Source organism: Carassius auratus, chromosome 19 (assembly GCF_003368295.1).
Source record: "Carassius auratus strain Wakin chromosome 19, ASM336829v1, whole genome shotgun sequence".
NCBI lineage: Eukaryota > Metazoa > Chordata > Actinopteri > Cypriniformes > Cyprinidae > Carassius > Carassius auratus.
The window spans coordinates 28,344,085-28,366,936 of NC_039261.1; the positions used below are offsets into that span (position 1 = coordinate 28,344,085).

Here is a 22,852-nt window from a genome sequence, read left to right on the forward strand (position 1 = left end):
TTGTGATCAGAAATCCACATTTAAATCCATCTAAAAAATGACTCTTCTTCTACTGTTTTCTGGCTCTACCGTTTCAGTCTTACTTCTTGGTGGAAGTGTTCCGTGTATCTGCTTAAAGTTCAAGTCGAACTAGACTGAGCTAGGCTGTCTTTCGCTCTCTGTAACATCACTTACATTAATGTTGCATTAACGTCAGTTGTATTTCAAGTGGAATCAACTGGATACGCGCGGCTGGTGATGAATTCCGCAAAGGGTCTCAGTGTTCATTTTCAAGAGCGTTTTAAGTGATTAACAGGGTGATAATTCAAGAAAATCACTGGTTTTCAGTGCCACCCTTAAATTAGGAGTAATGACCAGCCTTGATATTTGTTAATTATTCGGTCAGGGATCTTTTTTTAAATAAAGACTATTTACTGGAATCCAGGCCTGAACTGCGCCTGTAGCACTGTGTCCTCCTTTAAGTGAATTTGTCTAATCACTGGATGATCTTTTTCCTCCCGTGGTCTCTGTCACGCAGCTGTTGCGAATGTCTGGTCCACACATGTCGCAGGAAGAAGGAGCTGAAAGCTCGGACAGTGTGGCTGGGACATCCCGAGAAATGTGAAGAGAAGTACCCCAAAAATGCCATCAAGAATCAGAAATACAACATTGTCACTTTTGTGCCAGGGGTAAGGCAGTATAAACAATCTCTGCATGTTTTTTTTGTTTTTTTTGGGGTTTCCGAGAGTGCTCAAATTTAGCCCCAAAAAAAAAGAAAAGAATATTTTGTTTAATATTTGTGAAATTTTGTAAAGCTGCTTTTATATATATGTTATGTTGTCAGTATTATGTATAATTAATTTCATTATGTTTTTATTTTCGTCTCGTTTTATTTGACATATTTTCTTTTCAAAGGCGCAGAACTTTTTTTTCTTCTTTTTTTTTTTTGTGCAGCTCTCGCTAGGCTGTTTAAAGTGAAATCTCTACCCATTGTACGCACAGCAGATTTGCTCAGTAATCAGGTTAATGTGTAACTAGCTGTGAAGTAAGGGGGTGTAACAGCAATCTAACGTATCTTTTTCCACTGAGTGTGTAAGTGATCTACTGTATTATGACTGCTGGCGATGTCTTATTCAGTGGAACGCGCCTTCTGTATGTGCCCTTGGCAAAGAATTTGCAGCTTGTATGATGAATTATGTATAAGCCAATCAGGTGTGCCTCCAAAAGCGGTGTTAGAATGTTATGTGCATCACTGTCAATTACCTTACATTTTTTGATTCAATTTGTCATGGTTGTATTATCAAATCTTCATCAAATATGAATGATGATGATTATTTATTTTTGCTGCTTTCTCTTTCTTCTGTTTTAGGTTCTTTACCAGCAGTTTAAGTTCTTCCTCAACTTGTATTTTTTGGTAGTAGCTTGTTCTCAGTTTGTTCCATCGCTGAAGATAGGGTATTTGTACACCTACTGGGCTCCGCTGGTGAGTACATCTAACCACAAAAAGATGAGAATTGAACACTAAAATGTAATTTCAATCATCACTCTTGTTGTTCCTTTTTTTTTTTCTTGTTGTCCAGGGCTTTGTGTTAGCTGTCACCATGGTGAGAGAGGCAGTTGACGAAGTTCGGCGCTGCAGGAGAGATAAAGAGATGAATTCCCAGCTGTACAGTAAACTCACAGTGAGAGGTGACCACAGTATGACACATCCTGATGATATTATACCATATACACAGAGCATCCTGTTTGAGCTCCACTGACTCCCAACAGTTACTTCATTTGGAAACTATAAAGATAATATAATCGTGCAAAGACATGATAATTGGTAAATCTGCCTTTTTTGGGGATTTGTGCTGTTTTAGACATCTCATTTTGTTTTGTTTTTTCAGGTTTTGCGTTTGTTTTAAAATTATGGAAAAGATGCAGTATATCATTGATTTAATGTAATCTCTATGTTTTAATTACCATTTATTTCCTTTTTAATGTAAGCTAAATAATGTAGCTAAATAACCTCACATTATTGGGTTTGGCTTATTTGTATCGATGTCTCTCGTCTCACTGGTTAAACGACATCAAATAGGACAGAAAATATGCAATTTATTAACTTTAGGAATATTCCATGTGTAAAAGTCCATGCCTCCGTTTCACTTGTTGATCTTCAATGATAATTCAGTTTCACCATACAAAGAATGCAAATTACTTTTGTTAAATGCCCTGTCTGGGTTTAATTTATGAATAAATTATCCCCCAAAAAAATGTGGGAAATGGGTACTCTGCTTGGGGCTTTTGTCTGCATGTGTGTGAAATCTAAATGTTCTGAGCAATTTTTTAGAAAAATCACACAAACTGTTAATTCTTCTTGATATGTTATTAACTTTGTCAACCCTAATATTTCTCATTTTAAAAAGTGTATTTATTAAATATGAATTTGGACGCAGGTCTAATTGATTACCTACGGCTAAATAATTCATTTCTAATTAGAAGCATTTGTCCATCTTCTTTTTCAGGGAAGGTCCAAGTAAAGAGCTCAGACATACAAGTTGGAGATTTAATCATTGTGGAGAAGGTTTGTCGTCCTTTTTTTATATATATATCGCTTCCTCTCTTTTGTTGTTCAGGGTATCAGCATAAACTTGCTGCTACGTGATCCGTCACATGAAATCCTGTCATTCTTTCAGTGGGACATTGTGTCCATCTCTCCCCTCGCTGTCTGTGGTTCGCTTTAATTGCTTGCTAGAGAAATGACCTTGTTCAATTATTCAACACTACGCTAAAATAGGACTAACTTTCCAGAACTGGAGTCAATAACATGCATATATGGTCAGCATAACTGATATATTAATATCTCTTAAGATTCTAAGCTGCCTAGGTGGGCAAGTCTAGGTGGATGATATGGAAACCCATGTGCCTCTGACTGATGTGTATTGTATTATTTTATAGAATCAGAGGATTCCTGCTGATATGGTTTTTCTGAGAACATCAGAGAAGACTGGTGAGTTACACTCTTCACATACAAGAGAAGCTTTCAGATGTTTCAGACGATAACTACTTGTGTCATTAGTCAGTGGTTTCCAACAGTGTGCCCGTGGGCACCTTGTAGCCCATATGGAACCTGTGAGCCGCTTGTAGAGCTCATTCTATAAATAGAAGTTTTATTACTTAATTTTCTTATACATATTAAAACAATAGATAACAGTTGTTTCAAGTAAATATAAGAAGTCTTAAAACAGTTAGTTCGTCAGATTAACTATGCACGTTCCACTAACATTTAAGTGTGCAAATGCTTTGTCTTCATTTTGAACAGTTTATCTATTGTTTTGTTTTTTGATAAGCTAGATGTTTTTCTTAAAGTATGCTTTAAGAGCCTCTTGGTTTTGATATTTTGTTGAAGTGAACACTGCCGATCTTAAAGTGGCACTTTTAATTCTTGCATACCGAGTAACAATGTTCTCTGTGTGAGAGTGAGAGAGTGTGTGCATTATTTACCCGGCACTGAGCCATATAAATGACTTAGTCACATTATTATACATTATTACAGTATTTTGGAGTGTACAGCTTTCTCCAGATGCTAAAATCAAAAGAGCTTTGTGCTTTTATCTGATGTCCTTAAGCAGTGTTTCAGTGTTTTTTTTTTTTTTTTTACTTACCTGTGTAGATAGCTCTTTAAAGGTTAAAACTTTTAACAATTTTGAAAGAATATTTTTAAACATCTTTTATGTTGAAAATTTTAGCTTAATGCCATTTCTCATGTTTGCTTGTTAGAGTTTTTTAGTATATAAATATTTTTTTTAGAATTTCCATATCTTTAAATATTTTCGGATTTGATTAATTTTTTTAAATAGACACTTGCAATAATATATATTTTTGAATGCATTAGTCACGTCTTAGTAAGCAGATGCTCTTGTGAGTTGAAATTATGAAAATTATGTCCATATTTCACCCAGCAACATTTATTATAATTTTTTTTTACAGAATGTCCTTTTTTATTATTTTAATCTTATCTATTACAATTTTCCCAATTTCTTTCTTTTCTTAAAATACTATATATATATATTTTATGAAATATGACCCAGATGTTTTTACAGGTTGTGTCTCAGGAAGGTTTGGTAATGTTGATAATCTCAGTACATGGAGCATGATGAACACTGAAGCTTTTGCTCTGAGAGCTTAAAGACAGTGACCTTTCCTGTCTACTGCCTACTGTTATATCAGTCTTGTCCAAGATCAATATGAACAATATGTTAAGCATTCAGAGCTCTTTAGTGTATAGGGGCCAAGGTTTTGGCCCATAACAAATGCGTCCTTCACGCATACGTCTTTAGCCCTCTCACTTTTCTGTCCGTAAATAAAGATAATACACCAGAAGAGAATAATGGATGCTGTCCAATATTTGATTTTTGTCTAAAGTATACCTTTTTTCTGTCAGATTTAAGAGAATGTTTTGTTTTCCAGGTTCGTGTTTTATTAGAACAGATCAGCTGGATGGAGAGACAGACTGGAAGCTGCGAATCGCTGTTGCTTGCACTCAAAGACTTCCGGCCTTAGGGGTATGAGCCTCGTCTTGCACAAGAACAGTACATATTCGATATTGCCATGATCTTAAAACCTGTTAATAATAAATTATACAAATATTTGGCAAGTGCAGCACGCTTGACTCCTTGTATGAAATACAATGTTATGATCTAGTCCTAGTCTTTTACATTAAAGTCTATTAATGGTGCATTTACGCTTGGCACATATAAATGTTTTTATACCAAAGTAGTCTGTTAGTTGTGGATTAAATTGGACTTATGTAAAATAAATTATAATATCATGAAAAATAGTATAGTAAAATGATTTAAACTGTCAAAGACATCGTAACCCATCTAATTCTGGCGAAAATGCCGCTGCTTCCCAAATCACACTTCAGCTCCTTCTGTTCTGTTCTCGGATGGGTCTGTAATTTTACCCCCGTAGCCAGTGAGTGATGTGTCCCACACTCAGACTCTCTCAGGCTGATGATACGAAGGCTCATGTTTGATATCACTGTGTATCTGATTTACTGGCCGGAGGGTTTGTTTCACATGGGCCGGTAACTTTACCCCGAGAGACAACTGGAATCCGCCAAACGGCCTGTCTCCCGGTGCCATCGGCGTGGAGATGACACTCACCTCGAGCAAGGGTTCACGTTTGTATTTGTCTTTCCGAAACCACTTAATGTGATCACAGAATTAAAATTTCAGCAAGTCGCCGAATGATTGCTGCAGTAAAGCAGCGGGAGCGGTCGGATCGGGTGTCTGGTGGGCTTGACGGTCAGAACGCTAAACATCCCCGTTTTTCATACTTGCAGACACGTCCTCGAATGCAAAAGTCATTATTATTTGTAAGCAACCTGTCAAAGTTTAGTTTCCTTTTAATTACATTGTTTTGTCTGCATTATCTGCTCTGTTCGAAATTCAGACTTGTGGCAGGATGTCAGAAGGGGCTTATTTTCATGAGAATCGCTCTGATTGCTAGTCACTTTGAGCCCTGCCATAATGCTCGCACGAACAAAAGGTTCGTCGGATGACATTTCTGGTGCTGATTTATTGCGTTCATGTTTTTTCCTGACCTTTTTGCTTGCCGTCCGCAGGATCTCTTCTCCATCAGCGCCTACGTTTATGCCCAGAAGCCTCAGCTGGACATTCACAGTTTTGAGGGGAACTTCACAAGGGTAAGAAAACTGCTGTTAGTGAAGGAATTTTTTACGAGGCTTCGTTTAGCATGAACTGTGACGTCACGGCCCCAATTTAAACCCGCTGTTAGCTTTTTGTAGAGGTATTTAATGTTGTGTTGTTGCCTAGTAAACTAAACCTAACTGCTGTTTTTAATTGCACATTAAAATAACATGGATTCTCAAAGTGTGCCTGTTCACATGACTATGAGCTGAAGTGTCTCTGGAATGTAAAACCGACCAACGAGACGCATTCCTTGAAACGTTGATGACATCACGGGTTGTTAGGCTCTCTCCCAGCCCATTGGCCGAGCACAGTTCCTTATTAACAGCAGATTAGCGCAGTACCGGAGAAAGAGAGAGGGAGGAAAAAAAGGAAAAATGGGACCCCCCACATGAAGCCTGTCTTTGTTTGAAGTCTTCGCTCTTGGCCACACAGCATGCAGGGGCAGAAGATCACTTCCTGCGCTGAGTCACCCTCCTGAGCCTGCTTTCACAAATCTGCAGCTACAGGGACACACTTCCAAACGCTGTTTCCCACAGTTCTTTACTACCTGCACACTTGCTGCACCTTATTGCCACTTCAGTGCTTTATTTATCTAAATGAGTAGTTCGTCCAGAAATGTTGCTATTACTTGCTCACAACTTTCTTTCTTCTGTGGAACACAAAAGATGTGTTTTTGAAGAATATCCTCTATTAAATATAATGAAAGTGAATGAGCACTGGGACTGCAAAGCTTAAAAATGACAAAGAGCACTGTAATAGCCATTCAAGTTAGGAATGACATAAGGGTGAGTAAATGATAACAACATTTTCGTTTTTGAGTGAACTGTCGCTTTAATAAAGTTTTATGGTTCCGACATCAATAGCCCCTTACCATGACATTTTAATCCATTGATTAATCACTTGATTGATCGCTTCTGCTTGTATTATTCTCATTTGTAAGTCACTCTGGATACAGCAATCTATAAATGCAAATGGGAATATGATTATTCTTAATGGCAGTCGTGTGCACGCACATCTTTGTTAGTAGCTGAGAGGTCAGTACATTTCAGTCCTGATGCCTGCGCGTTCACTGCTGATTTTATTTACTCTTGTCTGTATGCCTTTGTATTGAAACAGGTGTGAGTGTGGGTTTATTTAGCTGTGCATTGGGGAAATTCAGGCAACATTCTCAACTGGAGTAAAAACTGTTGCATAATCGCATAACATAATTATTTATGTAAAATGTATGTTACTTTTGATCAATTTAATGTGTCCTTACTAATTAGAAGTTTTAATTTCTTAATATATGATTTTTTTTAATATATGACAATTTTCAGATGCCATGTTTTTTCATTTTGCATTCCATTTAATCTCAATCAAACTGCTGCTGGGTTATTTTGATTAAGTAAAAAATAATAACAACAACAACAAAATTCAGCTATGAACATGATTTTTGAGTTACCTTTTTTTGCAAATAGACTCTTCCTGTGTGTGTGTGTGTGTGTGTGTGAGTGTGTGTGTATATACACATACACATACACATACACACCTACGTACATACATACCGTATATACATACACACACACACACAGAGAGAGAGAGAGACCCCAAACCAGTGTAAAACGGTAGTGTGGCAGGGTAAATGATGTCATAATCTACGTCGTTTCTTGTTGAACACATTAGAAGGTATTTTGGAGAATATTTTTACTCAAGCTAAATTTAGCAACACGTTTAATGAGCATTAACTTCCATTTTATATATATATATATATCTCGTCTTTTATCTTCCAGATAAAGAATAGAGTCATACAGGTTTAGAACAATAAATAATGACTACATTTTCAAGTTATGGCTGTTTTATGACTTAAATATGATGCAGCCAAATGTTTCTCATTAAACTTGTAAGATTCACTGCTGCAGAAAAGATCTGTGAACGCACATCTTGGAACTGTTTCTTTCCATGTTAACTAAAACTTATAATTATACCTAAAAGTTTCATAGTAGTTTTATCGTAAATATGGAATTATGATTTATGGGTTAAAACTCTCCCATTTCTTTGAGCCTTATCACTGATAAAAAAAAAACCTTTTCTCTTCATGAATCTCTTTCCAGTGTTAGCCTGTCTGACAGGTTGGCATTGCTACATCTGTTGGCCAGAAAGACATAAATGACAAGAACAAGTGGGCCGTCTTGAATAGAGGACCCATCTCTCTTGCTATCTGCGTCAGTGCGCATGTCTCAGCAGCTGCGATGTGTGTGGCCCTCTCTCACTGTATATTATGCCCTACTGACAGAGGATAATTAGATATCATCCGTATTCACCCAGCCGCAACATGTTATGTGGAAAAAAGCATTTAAAGATTTAATTTCTGTGCTTCTCCCCTGATTTATGGCCTGGCGTCAGAAATTCTGTTCTCTTCTGCTCAGCACAGAGCGTGCTAACACTAAACGAGGCCTTATTATGATGTTCAGCATGGCGCTGTTTTTGTAAACAAGGCAAATCAAGTCAAACCGATTTCACCGTTACCTCTAAATGGACTGTGTCGCTTAACCGGGCATTAGTGTAATTCAATCCGCCGTCTAATTCCCTACTTACCGTTCGTTGTGATGAAAGTTCATCGAGTCTTTGTCATTTTTATTGACCTGCTTTTTAAAGGCCATAATTGATAACCGCTTTTTCCTGTGCTAGATAACCATGAAATCAAAACAGACTGGACTAATGTACGATCTCTGTCCCCAGGAGGACTGTGACCCTCCCATCCACGAGAGCTTGAGCATTGAGAACACCCTGTGGGCCAGCACTGTGGTGGCATCTGGTAAGCAAAGTCTTTTCCAGCCCCAAATTTCTTTCATAGAAATAGAAGAAAAGCACAAGCCTCAGAGGTCTGAAATATTCATCACAGGTCAAATATCTTTTGAGTTTATTGTGTTGTAGAAGAGTGTGCCGTTGATACCGAGGCCATCAGCCAGCATCACTCAAGACCCCCTTCGTTCTCCCGTTTGTTTGTCACTTGAGATCGCCAGACTCATCTGCTACTATTCAAACAATCTCATGAGCAGAGAAATATGAGGAGCCGTTAATGGGAAGCCAAAGTGTCTGGCTTTTTGCAGTCCTGTCCCTGCGGTGTCAATGAAACGTGTCCCCAAAGAACAGGTCCGAGATCGGTTTTTGCCGCTACGCTTTCTCCGACATCTCCTAGGGGTCTGTTGTTTAGAATCTGATCCCAGTCCAACAATAATAGCCGGACTATTCCTTCAAGCGGCCTGCGTTTGTGCCAGCGATCGGCCCATCATTGATCTGTGGTCGCCCCTGTCTTGGTTCTCCAGGGGTTTTTAGAGGTTCTTCTTATTCCCCACCATGGTGTGACCTTCAGCCGGAGAAAGTCCTTCCATATCCCCCCACAAAACACAGTCTGGTGACGTCATCCCATCCAACCGAGCAGACCCAACACAAAACACCATGGGGCGAGTAAGCGATATGCCCTGTAGTCCTAGCCCATTAAAGACCCCCTTGAGAGCAGCCTAGGTTTCGTTGCTTTCCAAACATGAAACGATATGTCGAGCTTAAAGAAATCGAGAAATATTTAAACACGTTTTATATTGTGTTACTGTGTTTAAACAAAAGTTGGACTTGGCTTCCTTGTTCAGCGGTGAGTCCATCAGTAATTAGTTTACTTTAATGAATCAGTCCATTACCAAAGCAGCACCATTGATCTGACTATAATAGGCCTCATTGTAATGGTTTATTTCTGGGTGTCCCACATATTGAATCATTTGTCTGAGTCTCAGCTGCATCCGTTAACTGGAAACACACTTTTTGAGCTAATTGTTCATTAGGCCGGCCAGAGACACGCGGCCGGTTTATTTATCGCCGTCCGTTTGCAATCAGTCACCCCATTTGTCTTTTTTTCTTTCTTACAGGTACTGTCATAGGTGTGGTCATATATACAGGAAAAGAAATGAGAAGTGTGCTGAATACGTCACAGGCCAAAAATAAGGTGGGTGTGTTTGCCATTGTTTGTTTATTAATGAAATACTTGGTTTCTTTAATTAGTTTTCCTCCCAAAGGCTAATTGATTGAAAACAACAAAACACAATTTAATGACATATAAGTATGAGCTGTGATATCTACAGTTACACTGTCAATACACAGTAGACATTGCCCAGAGACTGTTTTTCCCCTTAACCTTTTAATATAGACTTGAAACGAACCGAATAAAAATAGCGAACCGTTGAGGTGGTTTTCAGCCCTGATCTTAGTGACGAATTTGGACCTGTCGATGTGAAAGGACAACCCCAGAGAGATTAATCTAGAGGGAAATTAACCAACCAAGGGCTTGCGTGACATTTGTGGCAGAGCCTTAATCCTGCAGAATTCCCCTTAATGATTAGATACAGTGGACGTCAATTCTGTAAAAGTAAACTTAAAAACGTCAAATCCCATTACACTCAGTACCCCTCCCTTAACTGACCCCTGCTGTCTTTGCCTCTCTCCCTTTTCTTGTTTAAACTTATCCACACGGTTCAGAGCTCTGACACTTTTCTACTTATAAGTGCACTACTGTTCAAAAATATGGGGTCAATAAGATTCAGTTTTTAAAAGAAGTCTCGTGCTCAACAAAGCTGCATTTATTTGATTTAAAAATACATTAAAAATATTTTTTATAATAATAAAAAAGGCTCCCTCTAGTGTCAAATTTGTTAATGTTTAATTTGGATTTTCTGTTTGAAATGTTTCGATCGACATTTGAGTCAATGTTAAAGTAAAGGTTATTAAATTGATTTAATCATTTAATTAAGTGCATTACATTTTTATCTAAATTGTGTTCATCATTTAATTAGCTAGCTATCGGCCCGTGTGCTTGATATCAGCATCACAAAACCCATCTGAGAAACCCATATTGGTTAACCACTATTCTTCATGTCATGAAGTGTTTCAGACCCTGTCATGGATGCTGCGAGATGTGTGTGATAGCAGAAGCTCTGGCGGAGCTCATAGCTCTACCATGTTCTGTGTGTGAGAGTGGAATTCAATATCTCAAGGAGATGATGTCAGAGGTGCCAATACAGGGAACGAGACGGGGTGGGAAAGTCGATACGACTCGGCGAAAGTCACTGAGAACGTTTTCGCCTCTTATAATCTGTTGTGACATTCCTTGCACAAAGCTCTAAGCTCTCACTAGAAGCTGCTGACAGCACATAAGCTATCACTTTACACGTTTTGTGTGTGTGTCTGTCATTGTCGTAATATGGAGTGATATTCTCTTTGAGGATCGAAACCTTGGTGGTCTGAAGGATGTGACAAAGGGTTTCTTCGCTGACCAGACACCGCTCACTACTTGAGGTGTTATAATCACTGATATATTTAAGCAGTGTAGGTGTTTGACTGGATTTTTTATTTTATTTTATTTTGCTTAACTTTACCTTTTTTTAATTAGATTTTTTTAAGCAATGCAGATGCTCTGATGCATTTATTTTTATTTATAAACGATGTAAAGCTCATTTTGATTTTTTTACATTTATTTTATGTTTTAAACAATGAAGATGTTCCTAATTTATTTATTTATTTATTTTTATTATTTTAAGCAACGCAGATGCTGCAGTTGGAATTTTTTTTTTTAAGAATTTATTAATTAATTTTTCCGCAGAGTTCCAGGAAGGAGAGTGGCAATAACATGGCTCTGACAAAATATCTTTAACATGTTTTGAAATGCTGTATCTGTGTGACATTAAACAATTAATAAAAAATGAACATCAAATACTGTTTTTTTTTTTTTTTTCAACATTAAGTTTATATTAAGTTATTGCTAGCCAGGGACAATGGGCAATTATACAGTTTAGTGGCAGTTGGACCAAAATAAATAAAATATTTGAGACACAATGAGCTGTGAATATGATACGGTTTTTGAATATTTAGTTTAAGTCTGATCATTTTAAGTTGACAAGTTTAGTTGGTAAAGTGAAGAAACTTCTCAAGACTTCGTCTGCAGTCCTGAGCCGTGGATGGCATGTTCCATTTAGCTGTATTACATATCCAGTTTCTGGAGCACTAGTATAATGCCATATTGTTGTAACAGCCTCTGTATACTTGATGGATTTCAACCAATGAATATTCATTATGCAGGCACAAAGTCGTCATCAAATTTCACACACAAAACATACAGGCAGCGAGGGCAGGTTGAATCATTCCTTTCACTTTAAACGAGGCCCGGATGAATAGAGTAAAATATGCACTCTCGATTCATTGATAGCATCTTCAGCTTGAGGTAATTGAGTCGCTTTTTCCTCTCGGGCTGAATGAATAACGGCTTCACCCGATCCCCGGCCAGCTTTGCAAAATTCAGCCTCCGCATTGTTTTGCCCCCATAAAGGGGGATTCCTCCCTTCTGTCTTAATTTTTCTTCATTTTAATCCTTCCATTCCCCCCTTTTTCCTCACTAGCTGAAGCATGAAGCTCGGAGTGGGGTGGAAGGCCATCGGAGGGGTTTTAAACTACAGCTGATAAATCAGACAGCAGCTCTTCTCTCCCAGTGTCTCCCAGTTTACTCAGTCCTCCAGGGACTGGGGGCCGTTGCCAGTTGGGGGATTAATTTTGCTTGCATTTTTTTTTTTTTGTCTTTTCTGTTCAATTTGTCCATCCCCTCTCTCACCCTCCCCCCGTCCCTTTCACGCAGATTCCTTTTCTCAGGGGACGGTGTTATGTGTTGCTGTTTTTATTAGCGCGCTGCCTAGATGAAAGACCTCAGTGTTTTCGCGCAGGCCGCGCTGTCGGCCCTCGCCAGAGGGAAACAAGAAAAACTTCTTTTTTGACATCATTTTCCCACATATTCCATTGGCTGAGGGGACATACTTGAGAGAAAAAGGGGAAAACTCCAGCTCTTTTGTCAGGGGCCGTTTCTATGAAGAGGCGTTCTGCTTTTATTTTTCCGGTTTTGCCTCCTGTGCTTTTCACAGAGAGACGACAACAGCAGTGGGCTTCTTGGTTAAATGCCTCTCATCTCTCCTCTCCTCCACATACACTATTAGCATGAGAAAGGTCTGCGGTCTGGAACGGGCCTGGGGGCATTGATCAGTGCTGGCTTATGGGCAGGTTGTTTTATTTTTCATAAGAGTAACATTATGGATCACTTCAGATGAGAGGAACCCTCAAGGATCTTGTTCCCAGAGGGGATATCACATGTTTTGGATAAGAGCGCTTTAACCAAATACTCCAAACAAGTTTCCCTGGGAATATTCATCACTATATATTTTAGTATTTACTATTCTTGAAATACTTAAGTACTTAATTCTGATTAGTCAGTGCCGAATGTATAATTGACTAAGCTAGTTTCACTCACCTATCACATTATGGCTTGTTTATTTTCACACAAAAAAACACTTAAATCAATAAATATAATGCGTAAATTAGACTTTCCTGTTATGTTACTACACATGTTATACTCGTAATAATGTACAGTCAGCCAGTACTTATTGCATAATACACCTTCACAGGTTGATTTACATTGACAAAGACCAGCTGAATGTACATTATCTTTACACAACTTTCAATTTGATTTATCTCAGTCTTTCTCATCTCTTTCGCTGCAGGTGGGACTGTTGGACCTGGAGTTAAACCGCCTAACAAAAGCTCTGTTCCTGGCTCAGGTGGTTCTGTCTGTTGTTATGGTGGCTTTGCAGGGATTTCTTGGGCCCTGGTTCCGAAACCTGTTCCGTTTCGTGGTTTTATTTTCATACATCATCCCCATCAGGTATGTTTATAATATTATCACCCAGATTACACTTATGTTAAAATATTACAGCAAAATCATCAGCAGTGGGAAATGAGAAGAACAAACATATTTTAGTACAACATTTATGTGTGTGTGTGTGTGTGTGTGTGTGTGTAGTCTAAGAGTAAACCTGGACATGGGGAAGTCTGCGTACGGCTGGATGATTACGAAGGATGAGAATATTCCAGGTACTGTGGTTCGGACAAGCACCATCCCAGAAGAACTTGGCCGTCTGGCCTACCTGCTTACAGACAAGACAGGTACTTGTTTATTTAATTTAATTTTATTTAATTTTATTCTATTTTATTCTCTTCCTTGTTTTATTCCCCCCCCCCCCTTTCTTTGTGTTGAAACCACTCTGCCCATCCAAAAGCTTTATAATAACTATTGATTTTTCTCCTGATCTTAATCTTTGTGTGCTGTTTTTCCAGGCACTCTGACCCAGAACGAGATGGTCTTCAAGCGCCTCCATCTCGGTACTGTGTCATACGGGATGGACACTATGGATGAGATCCAGAGTCACATCATCCAGTCCTACGCTCAGGTGTGATTGACATATGTCACCTTATACATTACCATTAAGACAATTGCTTTCACTCTAGAGAAAACTTAAGGAGTTTCACTTCCTTCGCGAACTGCTGTCGTCTTTGGTGTGTATGTGTATGTGCACGTTTTGTGCCAACAGCTGGGTGACAACAGTGTTAAAGCCACAGTGGCAATTGATTTTCATGCTTCATGGTCCTTCATTACTGTGATGATGGACTGGCAGGCAGGTTTGAAATGTACCCATGATATGAGCGATCATAGCCTTATTATATCCCCCCTCAGGACGTGTCAGAGTCCGTGTCCAACAACTTGTGTGAAATTGAGTTTGACAGGGATCAATAAACATAATGTAATTTACAGCTTAACATGCTTTGGCGTGCACTAGGCAGTTATAGCTCCCATTCTCTCTGGAGTGTTATGAGTAGAAAGAAATTACTGTTAAAAACAGCAGTTGTTTTGTAGAGGGCAAACCCCATCATCTTTTTTTGAGACGGGGTGAGTGTCTGTCCAACTGGGATTCTGAACTCAAATTGTGTTTTCAAATGTCAATATTTTATATTCATATGTAGACGATGTGGTTCAGTTTAAAACCTTCAGTTTACAAGCTTTTTGTGGCTCTATAATAGAATCCTTAGCCTTCCATACAATTTACTTTTAAGGTGAAGTATGACATTTTTGTGGCACTAAATGAAAATGAAAAAGGTGAGAATATTAACAGTTCAGTTCACCAGCATGTTGTGACTCTAATAGCGTTGTGGCTTAAAATCTTAGTTTTTCCATTAATTGAACTTAAAAGGCCAGTTATGTTGTTTTTGTGGCACTGAACTTTAGTTAATATGAAGGTGAGAGAATTCAGAGAGGAACAGGACCTTTGAATAGTGTAGAACTACATATGTAAACGCTGATGTATATTTGAAGAGTTTGGTTCCAAAACGCAATAAATCCATTTTGATTAATTTGAGTAAAAATGTGTTTTCTTTACCAAGAAAAGTGGCAAGATGAAAACCACTATTTTTGTTTCAAACGTTCACATAGCATCTTGAGATTATAATAACATAAATTCAAATCCAGATTTTGATTTTCAAAGATTTATTATAAAAATAATAAAAATCACAAAATGCAGTTAACCCATGAAATTGCTTTTGGAATGCAATAAATCCATTGAATCAATATGAAAGTTATTTTTCATATTGCAACTGATGAAAATACACAATGTAGTAAGTTGATCCACATATGACAGCCTCTGAACTTGGTCAATACTAATCTTTTATACAGGCACTGGACAAAAATTTAATTCAACAAGAACATGAATAGCAATATCACATTAGGCCACAGAAATTCTAAAATGACATTTCCCTTACATTCTACTTCCAAAAATGCATTTATCCTTGCCATGTTACATTGATTTAGTTGACTAGTTCTATATGCTGTATGAATGAAAACATAAGTGACCTTAATAGTAACACTAACACTGACAAGCTATGCAATATCACGTAGACGAGATGCGCATGACAGTCACATGCGATTTATCGTGCTGCCCATGTTTGTTGATCACAAAGTACAGAGAAGTTGAGGAAAACTAGGATGCCGGGTCTATTCAGAGTGCACGGAATGGTGTGCTGTGATTGGTTTTTTCTCTTTACTGTGCGTGGAATGTAACGATGTGATTGGTTGAGTGGTTATATTGTGTTCTGCAAAAAAGGAAGACTAGCATTTGTTTGGAATAAAGGGAGAAAACATGACCAAATAAGTCACATTTTGCTTAAAATTTTAAATGGACTTTTCAGTACCAACCAAATACAGATTTTGGCAGAAACTCACTTAAAAAGAAAAAGGTGTTTATTGCGTTTTGGAATTAAACTTTGTATTTCTGTGTGTGTGTGTGTGTGTGTGTTTTATATATATATATATATATATATATATATATATATATATATATATATATATATATATATATATATATATATATTTCACTCAAATGCTTTTTGATTTAAACTGAAAACTGACTGATTTCCTACACAAAGTGCTATTTTTTTTTGTGTGTGTTCTTCTCTTTCTTGCTTAATAAATATGATGTTACTAAATATATAAAGAACACCAATATTCAAATTCTTGATAATGCCAAAAAGATAATTAAATTCTACAAGTGAATTTAGACAGCATTTATAATGTACATTCTAAAAATAGATATTCATTTTGAGATTATAGTTAATGTTATTAAATTAAGTTTTTTTTAAAGATTAAGTCAGTGTTAGATGACAGCCAATATAATATAAATCTAATAATTATGGGGCATTTTTATCTCCAAGAAGTGTTACATGCCTATTTACAACTGGCTTACTATGCATTTATCTTATCACACATTTTACTGTATTTTTATATACAAATTCAGATTGTCAAAGCAGGAACCTAACATACTTTAATTCTGAGAGCGTGAGCCAGCAGTTGGGTGTTTTTATGTACCTTCATATGGGATTTGAAGGCTGTGTGCAGGTTGTCATCTCTTCCCCTCGGCAAAGCTCTGAGGAAAGAAGAGTTCATCAAGAGAAATCTCCTGCTCCACTGGAGCACAGCAACCCCTGTCAAGCACACACACACACACACGAAGGCTCACAGTGGTGCTTATGTAAATTGATAAGTTTCAGAGTCAGGGTGGGATTTCGACGTCGTTGTGTGGGAAGACACTGATGAAATCTTCATGCTTTTTTTGCCCAATATGTCCTGACACTGAAAGAGTACAGGAAGATGAATTATCAACATATACTTCCTGACCAGTCCCCCGTTCTTATACTACACATGATGTTATCAGTTTCTGACATAACTTCATAATTTAATTTACTTTTAAATGTGTTGATCAGAATACTTTTTTGAAACATTTATTGCTGTTAGGGTGACTTGAAAAAAAAAAAAATTCTAATAAATTCTGTTCTTTTTCTATGCATTTTAGAATGCTTATGCAAATGTTGAGCAAGAAGCACAACTGTTTTCAACACTGATCAAAATAAGAACTGTTTCTTGAGTGCCAAATCAGCATATTAGAATGATTTCTGAAGGATCATGTGACTCTGAAGACTGGCTACTAAAAAAATTTGGCATTGCCATTATATAAAATACATTTTAAAATATATTGATATAGAAAACAGTTAATTCAATTATATTCATATATCACAATATTGGCCTTGGTGAGCAAATAATGTTATTTGTGAAGCTAAAGCACACTCTTGTTATTACTTTGTGTCTGTCCAGGTGTGCTCGGTGCAGTCTAATGGCAATAGTGCGAGTTCAACACCCTCTCGTAAACCACAGCCGCCCGCTCCAAAGGTCCGCAAGAGCGTGAGTAGCCGGATCCACGAGGCCGTGAAAGCCATCGCCCTCTGCCACAACGTTACACCGGTGTACGAATCCCGTGTTAACGGTGCCAGCGCAGAGCCAGAGAGCACAGAGGCCGACCAGGACTTTAGCGACGACAACCGCACTTACCAGGCCTCCAGTCCTGATGAGGTAAGAATGGTGGGACGTCCTGAAAGGAATGGTATTTATTTATTTGTTTAATCAAAATTATTTAAACAATAATTATTTTTTGTATTATTTTATTTTCATTTTCTGCTTGAGCGGTTCCAACAACACTAACAAAAAAATGATCTTTATTTTATTTTGAAATCAGATAGATTGCATTGACACTGCTCTCCTCATTCCTCTAACAGTGTAATCCTATATATCGCTGCTTTAGTATTTATGACTCCCCCACTTTAGCCTTGAATTTACTGCCTTATTGGATGGTAATATAGACTCTGTGTTAGTAGAGAAATCTGAGAGGGCTCAATAAATATCAGAAGCAGAGGGGGCAGGGGTAGGTCACACACCAGGAAGGACTCGGTCATCATTTGTGTTGAGAGATCGTAGATATTTATAGATCCGTTGTAGAGCAACAATATTTTGAATGAGTTGTTGGTAAGAAAAGCACTAAATAAATGGCAGAAAAGGCATTGAGGCCAAACATATGTCACGAAGGCAGCGGTCCTCAAATAGATGGAGGGAAACTTCAGGCTCATTATTGTTAAATATATTTTTGAATGGAGGGGAATGAAATGTTGTTAGAGGCTCGTTGGAGGTATAATTCAACCAAAAATGACTTTTCTGTCATCGATTACTCATAATCTTCCAAACCTGCATGACTTTCTATCTTCTGTCGAGCACAACATTTTGGGCATTGCCTTTCATCATACAATGAAAGTCTCCAAAAATTACCAAAAACCCCATTAAATATTGAATATGAAACCAAGGTATATGGAAGTACCAACTGAATGGACTGTATGTCTATCCTTCACAGCCTCATTTTAATTAGCATATGATATTCATTTTTGGAGCTTTACAGTTTGTGGAGCATATCTTTTTTGTTGTCTACGGAAGAAAAAAAAACATATCCGTTTTGAAAAACACGGGTTAAATAAGTAAATGATGACAACATTTGTATGTTTAGATGAGCTAACCCTTTAAGCGTTCAATAATTCTCTACAATGTTTGCTGTTCCCTTCCAGGATCTAATGAAGATGAACTAATGAAGGGCCGTTGTTTTCCAAGCATTGATTGTTTTCAAGAAAATGCGCCAGTCATTATATAAATTGAAAATATTCCGGTGCTCTCTCATTTTTCCTTTATACTGACCGAGCATCTTTTTCTTCAAGACCTTCTGTAGACGTAGATATCTTTTGAGAGTGATAAAAGGAAAAAGAAATCTGTCCATCTCCCTCTTTAGTGGAATTGCCTGTCCTCTCTTCTCCCTTGATGTGTCTACTTATTTATTTTCTTTAATGCCCAGGTCTTATCTCTCCAACGTCTTCACTCCGGGATTGATCAATATTTAATTTTCTCTGAGAGACTAGCGGTTAACACTAGTCTTTCTCTACGTGTCACTCTCATCAGCGCCTGTGTCTATGTGTGCTCGCTCAAAGACCTCCAGCCTTTTCAGCCTTTAATATGACAGGCGCATAGCGATAATATTCCTAAAGAGAGCCGAGTTCAGGGATTGGATTTCCCAGATGCCTTTCCGGACACTTACTTTAAGTCATTTGTGACCTTTGACCCCACAGTGTCACAGGTCAGAGGTTTATCATGACCTTTAATGATCAGACATTCTCATAAACAAAACCGTTTGTTATGTCCGATAATGAAGTTTTACTTATTGGGGGTAATAGAAGTTCACTGATGGTTTTATTAGTGGTTTTGGCTTATTCAGATGAGACGGCAGTGTTCAGTGGCTGTTGACCTTTGCTTCTTCTAGTAAAAATATAGTATTGACCTCTAACCTTTAGCTTATTAAATAGAAGTCATCACAAAAGATGGGCTACTCGTGCAAGAGAGTTATGGCATGTTCAATTCTTTTAGAATGAGTTTTTTGTTGGAATAAGGTTAAAGCGGATGCAAACTTAGTCTGGTTGTGATTAATAGAGTGATCCAGTCAAATAATTTTAAGTAAGTTGTTTTCTTTTAAAATCTGTGATTGGGTTCATATTGTAATATGAATTTTCAAAACTAAATATGAATTTTACGATAGTTATTTCCAGGCCTAGATAGTTTAATCATTTATAAAAAATATTTAATCATTTATTATAACCAATTTTGACATTTCTGTAGTCTGATTGATTTTAAAATAATGATTTTGTAAAAAAAAAGAAAAAAAGTCTTTATCAGTGCAATCTCTAGAAAGTTATTTAAAAAAAAAAAAAAAAGCCAGTAATCAAAAAGTGTGAAATAATACACTGTTATAATAACGATAAGTGAAAGATAAACGTCTCTTAGCATATTCCTGGAAGAAACTGCTCTGTCAGATAAACCCATCTCCACTTTGCCTTCTTTATGACGTTGTATCATATTTCCTGTCACATCTGGTCTCTTTATTAAATAACAGCCACGTCTTCATGTGGTCGTAGGTCACATGGTGCGGTTTCAATCCTCTCTGCTTCTTGAAGGCGCAGTGATCTTGGTTTATGATTACAGCTTTTCTTCCTGTACTGCTGAAATGATTGATAGAGTGTATTAAAGGCTCTCCCCTGTGTCGTAAAACAGTTCCCTGCTCCTCTCCTGGAGGCATTCCCCACCACCTGAGTTACTTGTGTGTGTGTGTGTGCGCGCTCTTGAGGGCATCATTTAGCACTGTCAGGTTGATAGAAGACTGGCTAATTAGTCATATCACATTGAAATGCCGTAAACAAGAGTTCTAGCTGTGTTCTGATGTGTGTAAGAGCTAAGAAAGCAGTTTTAATCAGAGCCGTGGAGTCATTAAAAGGCAAAATTTGCCTTGAATCTTGAGATAAACAGTGCATGTTATGTGGTCAAGAATTTGGAGACACAATCGAACAAGATTTTTTATAATTTATTACAATCTTTTCTAATTCCATGCAGTATATTTTATAAATTCTATTAGCAGCATAACTCTGTATTATCAGCGTATTTGAACTAGAGTTGAAAGTTGAATTATTAGCATGAATTTGGGAATGTCTCAGTATTTACTGACTGTCGAGCATGAAGAGATCCAAATAGAATCTCGTGCTCCAGTGGTAACAAGAAAATTTGACTGTACAAGAATTCACATGATCGGTGGCTCAAATTGGATTTTCAGAAACTTCATTAGCGACCTAGTGTAGATTGTGTGACTTTAAATGTGATGTTTTTTTTTGTTTGTTTTTAAGAACATCAAATTGTATTTTATTTAATCAGTGTACTGCTGTTGTCTCTGTTTGCACCACAACAAATTATTTGCATGTATGTAGTGTGTATAGATACTTGGCAATACATTTCTGTGAGATTCTGCTTTTATTATTTATTTTATAATATATAATAATTTATTTGTAATTTATATCACTTATGAATATTATTTACCCATCTGTCTACCTATTGATCTGTTTTATTTAATTGTATTGCATTTTCAACTGTAATGCAGTTTTTGTTTTATTTATTTTATCAGCCATACTGTAAATATACCCAGCTCTTTAAAGATGATTTGATCATTGAGAGCAAAAAGTTGCATGTAGCTGGTCACAAAAACAGATCTTTCACAACAAGACCTTGTTTCACATGTTTGTGTAGGTGGCTCTGGTGCGCTGGACTGAGAGTGTGGGTTTGACTCTGGTGAACAGAGACCTGACGTCCCTCCAGCTGAAGACCCCAGCCGGACACATCCTGACCTATTACATCCTCCAGATCTTCCCCTTCACCTCTGAGAGCAAGCGCATGGGCATTATTGTCAGGGTGCGTGTCACATTACAAGTGTGTTTGTCTGTGTTCGGAATCACATATTTCATTTCGAAGTGTCAGAAACATCTGGTGAAAATATGAGTTTCCTCTGTAGTGTGGTTTTGTGTCCTTTAGCCTTTAGATACTCCAGGACTCTGTGTACTTGAGTGTTTCTGTGAGTGTGTCGTGTTGTGTTGTTTGCCTCTTACAGTACATGTATAAAAGTATTGTTGGCTAATCTTTTGACGTGCGTTTGTGTGGGAGCTTAGTGCAGATCATCTCTGTTTGTCTTCTTATTTACTGATAACTTCAGGGCTCCACGCGCCATCTGCGTGGTTCTGTGCTCTACAGTTGGACATGCTAATGATTTCGACATGATTTGGATATGTTTTAAAGTGTTCTCTGTTGAATTGATTGTGTTTCAGGAGGAGGCTACAGGCGACATCACGTTTTACATGAAAGGGGCTGATGTTGCTATGGCGAGCATTGTACAGTACAATGATTGGCTGGAGGAGGAGGTAAGAATGCATGAACCATTGTTGATGGGAAAATCGGCATTCTGCTTTTTCGTGTGGGTTGGTGAGCTTATGAATAAATCTAATTGTCTGTTTCTGGGACCCCTCTTTTGTTTTGTTTTGTTTTGTTTATTTGCATTTTTAATTGTTTTTGTGTCCGATTCATAATCTCTCTCTCTCTATCTGTGTGTGTGTGTGTCTCAAATGACAGCAAACACAATACAAATTAATTTATCCATGCAAAAACAAAAAACAAAAGAATAGGAAAAATGTCACCAGATTAAGAGTCTCGCAGATTTTGGTGAAATGTTGACTGGTGTTAGTTATTAAATTTTCTGTAAAATTGTAACAATATAGCAGTTAAGACAAAAAACTTATAAAAAAAAAAACATAACTATTTTTACATATCGTGATATACAGTTACATACTAACACTACTGTTCAAACGTATGGTGTCCAGTTGCATTTTCTTAAAGGAATTAATTCAATTAAATTGATCAAAAGTGACAAAATTATGTTGTTATGAAATATTTGTATTTCAGATAAATTCTGTTCTTTTAATCTTTCTGTGCTTTCTATGCTAAAACTAATATAAATACAAAGTTTGGTAGATGAATTTGCTCAAGTTTAAAAGTTTATATAATATACACATATTACAGTTATAAATGTAAAGTATAAACAAGTATTTGGCTAGTTTATGATGACTCCTAGCACCAGTTCCCATGTATCTGTCATTTCAGCTGATGTTCTCGGTAGGTACCGCCAATGTTTTTGGTATTGAATCCTCTGTATGAGTGTCTTTCTGAACCGATCCTGATTGAATTAAGAATCAACACATTTGATAAGGTAGCGCTAAGCATAACAAACAGGTCGGCGTGTCCTAGCCTCTGTGATCAAGGTCAATCTGCTCAGCCCATCATCACACATGCATTTCTCGCTTTGATGATTACAATTGTATTGGCAATATGCAGTCGATGAGGGGCGGAGATGAGGCTTATTAATTAATGAACGACCTCAATAAAGGCGTATGACTGGGAGCATCATGTCATAATCCTCATCGCGGCGCTTTGTGTACGTTTGTGAGACGCTGCTATAAGGACAGGTCAATAAGTAATCACTGCATCGCTTTCGCCT

The 22,852-nt window shown here is 37.4% G+C and overlaps 1 protein-coding gene across 3 annotated transcripts in view; it reads left to right on the forward strand.

The window, feature by feature from the left end:
- Positions 1 to 22,852, forward strand: part of atp9b (ATPase phospholipid transporting 9B) — a 39,036-nt gene that overhangs the window by 6,502 nt on the left and 9,682 nt on the right. For all 3 annotated transcript variants that reach the window (XM_026289988.1, XM_026289989.1, XM_026289990.1), the window contains exons 3-17: positions 518 to 668; positions 1,349 to 1,462; positions 1,560 to 1,668; positions 2,487 to 2,545; positions 2,920 to 2,971; positions 4,432 to 4,526; positions 5,591 to 5,671; positions 8,397 to 8,472; positions 9,578 to 9,654; positions 13,244 to 13,404; positions 13,543 to 13,685; positions 13,857 to 13,969; positions 17,218 to 17,472; positions 21,058 to 21,219; positions 21,630 to 21,722. In XM_026289988.1, coding sequence (XP_026145773.1) covers positions 518 to 668; positions 1,349 to 1,462; positions 1,560 to 1,668; positions 2,487 to 2,545; positions 2,920 to 2,971; positions 4,432 to 4,526; positions 5,591 to 5,671; positions 8,397 to 8,472; positions 9,578 to 9,654; positions 13,244 to 13,404; positions 13,543 to 13,685; positions 13,857 to 13,969; positions 17,218 to 17,472; positions 21,058 to 21,219; positions 21,630 to 21,722 — 1,741 coding nt within the window. The remainder of the gene's footprint in view (positions 1 to 517; positions 669 to 1,348; positions 1,463 to 1,559; positions 1,669 to 2,486; positions 2,546 to 2,919; positions 2,972 to 4,431; positions 4,527 to 5,590; positions 5,672 to 8,396; positions 8,473 to 9,577; positions 9,655 to 13,243; positions 13,405 to 13,542; positions 13,686 to 13,856; positions 13,970 to 17,217; positions 17,473 to 21,057; positions 21,220 to 21,629; positions 21,723 to 22,852) is intronic.